Source organism: Octopus sinensis, linkage group LG26, assembly GCF_006345805.1.
Source record: "Octopus sinensis linkage group LG26, ASM634580v1, whole genome shotgun sequence".
Classification (NCBI taxonomy): Eukaryota; Metazoa; Mollusca; class Cephalopoda; order Octopoda; family Octopodidae; genus Octopus; species Octopus sinensis.
Window position 1 is genome coordinate 856,086 of NC_043022.1, and position 10,000 is coordinate 866,085.

Sequence of the window (10,000 nt, forward strand, 5' to 3'; positions counted from 1 at the left end):
ATATATATATACATATGATTGATTCTGATTGATTGATTCTAGTTTCAGCTCACGAGCTGTGGCCATGCTGGGGCACCGCCATACATATATATACATACATATATATACATATATATGTATATACATAAGGAAAATAAAACAAGTTAGAAAATGCTAAAACAACTTTACCATGAGAAATCCATTCTGGAATGGTTTACTGCCAGTTTTTCATCTAAGAGTAAAACAAAGAAGACAATTAGGTTGAAGAAATAATTGAATAAAATGTTTTGTAAATATTTCTATATTCTTCAAATAGGTCAGTGGGGTAGATGGATAGAGGGTTCAGGTAGGGACAGTGGTATGATTTTATTTTTTGAGGGGGAAAAAAAAAAAAACACTGACTCCTTTTACAAAGATTGAACCTCTGTTAAAGACGTTCATGTGTTGTTGTGTCCATGACTTTACCCACAAGACCATTGAGACAGCAGCAATTACTAGTGTGAAAATGACGTACTTAAACCTATCGAAAGAAAAAAAATATACAATCAGTATGGGCCAAGATTGATCCTTTGTCCAAGGGGTATATGTGTTGATATGTCTGTATGTCTTTACCCACAGGACCATTGAGACAATACAAGCACCAAAAGTTTCACCTCTTTCAAAGTCCAACAGATCTGTCATTTTAATGAAGTTTAATCACCTTTTTCTGATGATATCTGAAAAGAAACATTTATAAATTTTTAGATTTTTTTATATACATATTTTTTTTATTTTATTTATTTCTTTTTTAAACATATATAACTATCAAAAAGTATTAAAAAGTTTAATAGAAGATAAAAAGTAAAACCACTATGTACTTTCATGGTTCTGGGTTCAGTCCCACTGCATGGCACTTTGGCCAAGTGTCTTCCACTATAGCCTGGGGCTGACCAAAGCCTTGTGAGTGGATTTGGTAGATGCAAACTGAAAGAAGCCTGTCGTGTATATGTGTCTGTTTGTGTGTCTGTGTTTGTCCCCCCAACATCGTTTGACAACCGATGCTGGTGTGTTTACATCCCCGTAATTAGCGGTTCAGCAAAAGAGACCGATAGAATAAATGCTAGGCTTACAACGAATAAGTCCTGGAGTCGATTTGCTTGGCTAAAGGCGGTGCTCCAGCATGGCCGCAGTCAAATGACTGAAACAAGTAAAAGAGTATATGTTTGTTTTCAATAATATTTTAGTCATTTTTTGTTTTTTTTGCTATTTTTAAATTTTAAATCTTAACCTATCATTCCCCCTATTTTTAGTCCCATTCCAGCGTGGTCCCTATTTTAAGGACAATTATTATAATTATTGTTAGAAGTTGTTTCAGTCTGATTTCTGTTGTTAGTATCTGATGATGTTGAATTGTAATTCCTGTTGTTTCTGTTTCTACAGGATAAAGTGATAATACACCAGTGGAAGGAAGAGATCTTAGGAGGGTTCCGGGCCTCCACGAAAATGCAGTCGAAAATGAACAAGAAGGCCAGTAAGCTTTACGGAGCTGACATCCCAATTGAACACAGGAATAGCAATGGCAGTTAGAAGCACTGTTCTCCTTAGCAAAAAACGGCGGCGCTAGAGACTTCTAGATTGGAAATAATGTTGCCAACCATTTCTAAACCCAGTGCAAGGGGGGGTGTAGGGGAAGAGGGGGGATGTTGGTGTTAATTCATTTTTGACCTCCACCCCACCCCCCTTGTCTTTCCACATCTCTTTCTTTCTGTCTCTTTCTCTCGCTCTCCCATCACACCAAAGCAGCAAAAAGATGAAAAAAAAAAAAATGAATTAAAAAAAAATATATTGCAGACATGCATTATATATGCAGTCACATAGACATATATATATATATATAGATATATATATATTATATATATATATATAGATGCTACAAAGTATTTATTTAAGAGTAACGTTTTTAGAAACCAGCCAATTTTAGTCGGCCAATGCAACTGGAAATCAAAGACCAACCCCCACCAAGAATTCATGTCTTGTTAATTAATTAATTAATAATACTGGACTAATTTTGGGTGGGGGAGGTCAGAAATTTTTCCTTTTTTTTCTTTTCCTTTCTCCCTTTTCTTGTCTCGGTCGTCTTGTTTACTTTATTCTAAATGTTAAAATTTTTTGTCTCACAAATGTGTGTGTGTGTGTATGTATATATAGGTGTATATATATTTATAGATGTATATATATATATATATATATTTATATATATGGCAGTATTGTTCAACCAACAAATTAGAATTTTCTGTCAACTTCAGAAGAAACAGCATAAAAAAAGACACTTGTTGATATATGTATGTATATATATATATATATATATATATATGCATATATGTGTGTGTATATATATGTATATATATACATACATATATATATGCATATATGTGTGTGTGTATATATATATGTATACATACATATATATATATGCATATATGTGTGTGTATATATATGTATACATACATATATATATACATACATATATATATATATATATATATATATATATATATATACACATAGATTCCTGTGCTGGTATTTAGATGATGCATTTTTCTTTGACAGAGAGAAGGAAAAAAATAGTCAGATGAGAAAAGATAGGAAATGGAACAAATTTGTACAAATGGTGAAAAATAATATATATATACATATATATGTATATATATATATATATATATATACAAAGAAAATATAACCTAAATTGTTTTCTTTTTGCAATGAAGTTTAACTACAAAACAACCCTTTTTTTCCCTCTTGTCTCTTGCACTCTCAAAATTGGAACCTTGTGGACAAGACTAACCAATTCTTCAGCTTGGTTTAAATGTTCACCAAATTGCTTCACTTCAACTCACTTTGAATATATTGAATCTCTTGTGTGTGTGTCTCTCTCTCTCTCTAACATTTCATCCAGACCCCTTTCCTCCTCCCCCCCCCCCGCCAAAAAAAACTGCAATTTTTTTTTTTCGTCTTTTTGTCCCTCACCTTTTCCTCCTTTTGTCCCTCTTCCATAATTTTTATCTTTATATCATATTTTTTTCTTTTAGTAGCCAGATTTTGGTAAAAAAGCAAAACAAAAAAAGAAATTTAGGATGAACATATCTTTGATTTCAGTATTTTAGTCTTTTTTTTTTGTTATTTTTAAATTTTAAATCTTCACCTATCCTTCCCCCCTACCTCTCTCTCCCCTGGAAAACTATCACATGCAAAAAAAAAAGAAGAAAAAATTATTTTAAAATGTACTTAATTAAAAACTTTACTCCTCTAAAAAAAATGATTTTAAGAAAAACTATGTGCAAAATAATATGAAATTTAAGATGTAAGAGATAATAATAATATGGAAAAAGAAAAAAAAATTTTTTTGTCCTTGCAATTTTGACTTTATTGATTGAGAGAGACAGTAATTTGTGCTTTTTTTTTAAAGAAAAACAAACTTATTTATTATATTTTGAGACTGGGACACTGCAAAAATGGAAAGAAAGAAAGAATCTGAGAAAAAAAACGACTAGAAAATATGGCGGGAAAAAAAAATGAAAAAAAATATTTGCTGGAAAAGATGTAATGTTTTAATGACAAAAAAAAAACAGTAAGGATTCAATGAAAATCTGAAACATAAAACAACTCACAAACAAACAAAAAATATTGATAAATAAATAAAATTGTATTTGAAAGCCAAGGAGAGAAAAGAAAAAGAAAAGAATAACAAATGCCAATTTATAAGATTTCTTCTATATTTATATTTTAATTATAATGGATTTTTTTTTTTTGTCGACCTATCATGTGAAGATGTTAGAAATGATCTGGAAATTCGGGTTTTTTTGCAGTCTTTAGATTGAAAAAAAATTTGTAAAAGTGTATTATTTTAACAGCATCTACTACCAGCTTTTTATCATCAACACATATGTATATACATATATTATACACAGGCATACATACATTATATATATATATATATATATATTTAGTCCAACCCATGCTAGCGTGGAACTTGGATATTAAATAATAATGACATATATATTTATTTAGCCCAGTCCATCCCAGCATGGATCATGGACATTAAATGGTGTTTATATATATATATATATATTCTCAGATATATATGTAGGTGTGATATATAAAGTGTATGTGCATAATATGTATATATACATATATAAATATATCTGTGTTTGTATGTATGCATTCAGACATACTTTCATGCGCACACACATACACGCAACGCAGATACACCTTATATTTCTGTATGTGTGTGTGTAATTGTATGTGTGTATATATATAAATATATATATATATATATATACTTACATAATTACATCTTTAAACATACCTTATGATATATATTTATATATATATGTGCGGGTGTATGTGTGTGTGGGTGTATATACATACATGTCTATATATGTAAATTAGAGTTGACAAAGAATAAACGACCATAATTTAACTATTGCCATATAAAGTGGACCTTGCCGTGGATGTAGGTTCTAATCCATTATGGGAACTAGTCAAACTGACCCCTATTTACTCTCAGTGATGTTCGATCATGCTAATTGTAAACACACACACACACACACACACACTTTCTTTGATTGATTCAATGTAGATTTTAGTTCCGTTCTTTTATCCCATTATTATTTGACTCGTGCTAATGTTTCCGCTTCATCTACTCCCTCCAGCCCTCATCATCATCATCATCATCATCAGCATCATCAATGCCATTTCCATAGCCCTCTGGGTTCTGTTCCCCCCACCCTTTCCACTCCTCCTCTGCCTCCCACCACCACCCCACCCTTCCACCTGTCACTTTCAGTTTATTATGAAAATCTGGTCCTCAAACACACACACACACACACACATATATATATATATATATATATATACACACATACATACACACATTGATTTCATTGTATTTGTTATACAAGTGTTTTTTTTAGTTCAACTTTTAGACCTTTATTTTCATGCTGGAACCCTTCGCCCTCACCTTAATAATAATAATAATAATTGATAGAAAATTAGTGATTCACTAAGAGACAACTGATAATTTTTTTCAGTCATAGGATTGTGGCCAGGGAGGAGCACTACCACCACCATTATTATTATTCATTTAATGTTTTTCCTTCAATGAAGAGATTTTAAACTTTGAGAGAAACAAAAACTTAATTTCAACAAGCATTGAAAAACCTTAATTCACACAAATTAAACTTTTAAGAGATCTTGATAAATTATTATATAAAAAAAAATCTTTGAGTCACTAAATTAAGTACCAGTAAAATAGTGGGGCGGGGGGTCGATGTTATCAACTAGCCCCCTTCCACCAAATTTCAGGCCTTGTGCCTATAGTAGGAAGGATTATTATTAAGGGGGCAAGCTGGCAGAATTGTTAGCATGGCAGGCAAAATGCTTGGTGGCATTTTGTCTTGACATTCTGAGATCAAATCCTGCCGAGGTCGACTTTGCCTTTCATCCTTTCACAGTCGATAAAATAAAGTACCAGTTGAACACTGGGGGTCAATGTAATTGACTGTGCCCCCCCTCCCTTGCACCTGCTGGCCTTGTGCCAAAATTTGAAACCATTATTAGTATTATTATTATTGCATGCAAGGGAATTGGCAGAATCATTAGTGTTGGACGAAATGCTTGGCAGTATTTCTTCCGACTCTTTACAGTCTGGGTTCAAATCCCACTGAGCCCAACTTTGTGTTTTATTCTTTAGGTGGTAGAGAGGGGGGGGCTGATAAATTAGAATCACAGTCAAGACTAGGGTAAATGTAACTGACTGACACACCCTTGCTCAAAATTGCTGGCCCAGAGCCTAAACCAGAAACAATTATTTGTGACACCTGACCCTGTCATCTCCCCACCACCCCCCACTAGTGTCATTAGATATTTGTGCTCCTGTGTAGGTGGTCCTGACTCTGGTCACTTAACGGGGTTAGCCATTTTCCTTCCATCCCTGCACAATATTCATCACACACCCATAAACACACACACCATTTCCATTTGCTCTTTTCAGGACTTTCAGGGAACCAATTATTAAGGGTCTCAGTAAATGCAGTCTTTACCTTCTTCTAGCTCGGCTGTGTCCACTTTCATCCCAGTGGATCAAATAATCCCTACTTCTCATGTTTGGAAGATATATGCAAAGATGTATTACAACAACCTGTCTGAAACTAGTCAGACAGTTTGGTTGTCATTGGTCAGGCAGCAGAAAAGGAAGAAAGACTTTTAGCTGTCTTGAAGAAAATACTAAGAAATTTCCTGATGAAAAAAAACAGAAACACTAATCTTTCAGTCTCCTTGAAATTGTGATGGATTTTTATGATTTATTATTATTATTATTATTATTATTAATAAATAATTAATAAGAATTTAAAACATTCCAAAAAATTTATGTTAAAACCCTTTTTTTTTTTTTTTTTTGCTTTTACTACTTTTGGCAAGCAGCATGGCATAGGGAGTAAAACCCTTGGCAAAAACGAGTCTCTGGCCCTCAGATCAAACTCTTGGTCACATCATAACGATTTCACCAACTTCACTGGTAGCCAGTCTCTCGCCACCACTTACGTCCCTGATCACCCGTTGATGGATAACACCGATCTCAACACATCAACGCTGTCGACTGTTAAGCTACTTCTTACGTTCATTGCAGAGTTTGCTGGGGAACGAGATAGGAAAGGGTCCCTTTTTTTTTTTTTTTTTTGTCGAGCTGAGTGAGATTGACTTAACTGTGTTTATAAGGGGGCAAAAAGAGTAGATACCTGGTCTTTCTAGGGGGGAGAGGATTTTTATGATAGACTAGCATCCCGCACCAAGGAGGTGACCTGGCAGATATTTCCATCTATTAATTAATGATAATAATAATTACACCAGTAATTAAACACCAGTTCGTATGCATTCCTGTGATTTTTGTGAAATGATTAGCTGAAGAGTATCGTGGTAGGAACCTTAAAATTTGTCTCAACACAAAAAGAAGAAAAAAATTTTAATTTACTTGGAAGGAAAAGAAAATATTTTTTTAAATATTTTTTCTTTTTAATTTTGACAAAAATGAAATAAAAATAATTATATGAAATTATTAGAAAGAGAGAGGAAGAAAGAAAGAGTGCCAGAGAAAAATAGAGAGAAAGAGAGAGAGGCAGCAAATGGCTAAATTCTGTTTTTCAAGAAATATTCTTTAACATCCTTAAAACCATTATTGATATTTTTGTGAGTGTGTGTGTGTGTGTGTCTTCTGTAGAATAAATGGTAGATCTTTTTGTTATGGTATGATGCCATTGCCAAAGCAGTGTGACTACAAAATGTTTTATTTCATTTCAATTCAATTCAGTAACAATTTGTAATTTATTAAAATATTTATTGTCCGTGACAAAAAGTTTTTATTTATTTTTTAACTCTTCCCCCAACCAAAGTTTTTTTTTTTTCTTAATCAGAAATTATTGGTGGAGATCTCGAGATGTGTTGCTCTTTGACACTCTCTTCTCTACGAAATAGCGCCCAATAATAATAATAATGTCATCAGTTCCACATCCCTCCCTCATCCCCCATCCCATCCCCCCTGCCTTGTAAATATTTACTAGGGTCAATGTTTAAATTTTAACTAATATGTTTGCGACATGTGTGTCTATATGTGGGGGGGGGGCTTAGTCTTTTGAGATTTGTGAATTGATTTCTGGAAATGAGTGCAGGGGGTGGAGTAACAACAACCGATGTAAAACAACTATAAATCGAAAATATACAAAGCAGAGTATTGGAGACGGTGAGAGAGGTCGAAAGACGGATAGATGCACACACACACACATTGCTAAATTCTTTGATGTCTTTCACATAAGGGAAAGAGATGTGAGATGGGTGGATGGGAGTCAAGTGTTGTTGGTTTTTTTAAAACATGAACTGTTCTATCATAATGATGATGATGATGGGGGGGTGCGGATGACCACTGCCACCCCCAGAAACATTGATGGACTGTTTGGTTCAATCACCCATTTGTGCAGATCTAACAAGGTGCTTGCTCTGCCCTCTCTCTCTCTCTCTCTCTCATCAATGATGATGACAATGTTGTCAATGTGGTGGAGGAGGGGAGGACCTGGGTTCCCATCAGCCCCTTAGCCTGCTTGAAATCTCATCCTACTGTCTTTAGAAACAGAAAAATGTTCTTTTAATTAAAACGAAAGTTTGGAAGAACATGTTAGTTAATGTCGTCTTAGACATGCCTGGACAAAGACAGGATGGTCACATTTGGAATACATTTTGATCATAGATCTTGCACAATGGGGGTGAGCTGGTGGAAGTGGGTTAACAAGAACAATGCCCTCACCTAACAAAACCATTGCACGTTCTGTATACATTCATACATACACATCCAGGAATCTTTAGAATCAAGCTTTCATCTCAATCTTTTCATCCCTTCCTCCTCCTCCTCCTCCTCCTCCTTGTTTTAGAAACTTCTTTATTCAATAATAGATTGCTTTTCTTCCTTTACTCATTTCTATTTATTTCCTTTCAGACCCCTGGGTGGGAGATGGCAGGCATTAGGGTCAGTAGAGCTCCAAGACTGTTTTCACCTTATTGAGTTCTGTCTTACTACAGTGTTCTGAGCCAAAGAGGGGCAAAAATAAAAATGGAAAGGATTAGTTAGGACCCTTATGGGGGGAGGGATAGATACAAAGTACACCACAACATGGTATTGGATCACATCCCTTAAAGTTCTAAGTTCAAATCCAGCCTATGTCACCAAACTGCAAGTGCTGATGCTAATATAATCAGCAATTATCCTTTGAGGGCACTTTTGCCTCCAGTAGGGGCACAGTCCATTGACTGGTACTAAACCTGTAAAAGAGCATATAAGAATGAACCAGGAACAGGTGGGGTGTGCTGGGGTGAGGTTTTAAACTTTAACTAATTATTGGCTCTTTTGCTTTTGTTGGTGGTTCCAGCCATACTGTAGCACTTTTGTACGGCCACAAATCCAGTAATTATCAAGGATGCAGGATTTGTGTGGAGCACATGAGCAGCCAAAGGGCCAAAGGGCCTCATCTGCCTGGGTCTGATGGGGTGTCTGTGGAAGACCTTCTTCCGGGGGCAATTCCATGACATTCTAATTAACCTGTAACTAGGACCCTGGTAGGTGCTACTACACTGGGTCAGAATAGATTGAGGGACAATAGTGGCTAAGAAGGGCAGAGTTTCCATATATATATATGTTTGTTTTTTTTATGATTAGCTATAATTATTTTACATTAATCTGATGGGTTACTCTATACTTTTGAAGAGTACAAATTTATTATTCTTGTACAAGAATGTTGTTGACAGTGACTTTGAAGTTTCAGTCACCTAAGCCATTGTCAGACTATCAATAATCTGTATATAAATGTGTGTATGAATGCACTCTATATTAGAAATCTATGTAATATCCTATCTGGATATTGCACAGACCAAGATCTCCAGTGACAGGCCCCTACTGGTGGTATATGGTAACCTAAGCTACTTAGGGGTTAGGGACTTTGGTTAGGTCGGTTTCAAGTTCTGATATTACAATGTTTTTTACAACATCTCTATGATATATATATACATACATGTGTGTGTGTGTGTGTATATCTGCACAAAACACACACATTTTATTTAATGATAGTGAAGTTACCTACCGTGTGGATTAGCTAATCACCTTCACTTAACAAGAAAAAGAGGAATGGCAAACACATTACATATACAGATGCATATATATATATATATAAGTATATACGCATATATGTATGTATATACACACACACACACCTGTGTGAATAGGTAGGTGGAGGTGGGTTAGCTGTTTACTCGAAACAAACATGTTGATACGGAGTTATTTGCATTTGGATTTGATAGCGAGTGTGGGGTGGAGGTGTTAAGAGAACGACCACCATCACGGAGTTAGGAGACAACATATTTCATGATTTATTTGTACAAGGAGGGGAGGGGCGAGGAGGACCAAACAAACACATCTTCTCCACATGATTCAACAAAATTTCAT

General features: G+C 34.7%; 1 protein-coding gene across 2 annotated transcripts in view; it reads left to right on the forward strand.

The window, feature by feature from the left end:
- Positions 1–1,789, forward strand: part of LOC115224846 (G protein-coupled receptor kinase 1) — a 240,595-nt gene extending 238,806 nt beyond the window's left edge. For both annotated transcript variants that reach the window (XM_029795790.2, XM_036513549.1), the window contains exon 19: positions 1,399–1,789. In XM_029795790.2, the coding sequence (XP_029651650.1) occupies positions 1,399–1,545 (147 nt within the window). In that variant the 3' untranslated portion in view covers positions 1,546–1,789. The remainder of the gene's footprint in view (positions 1–1,398) is intronic.
- The last annotated feature ends 8,211 nt before the right edge of the window (positions 1,790–10,000 follow it).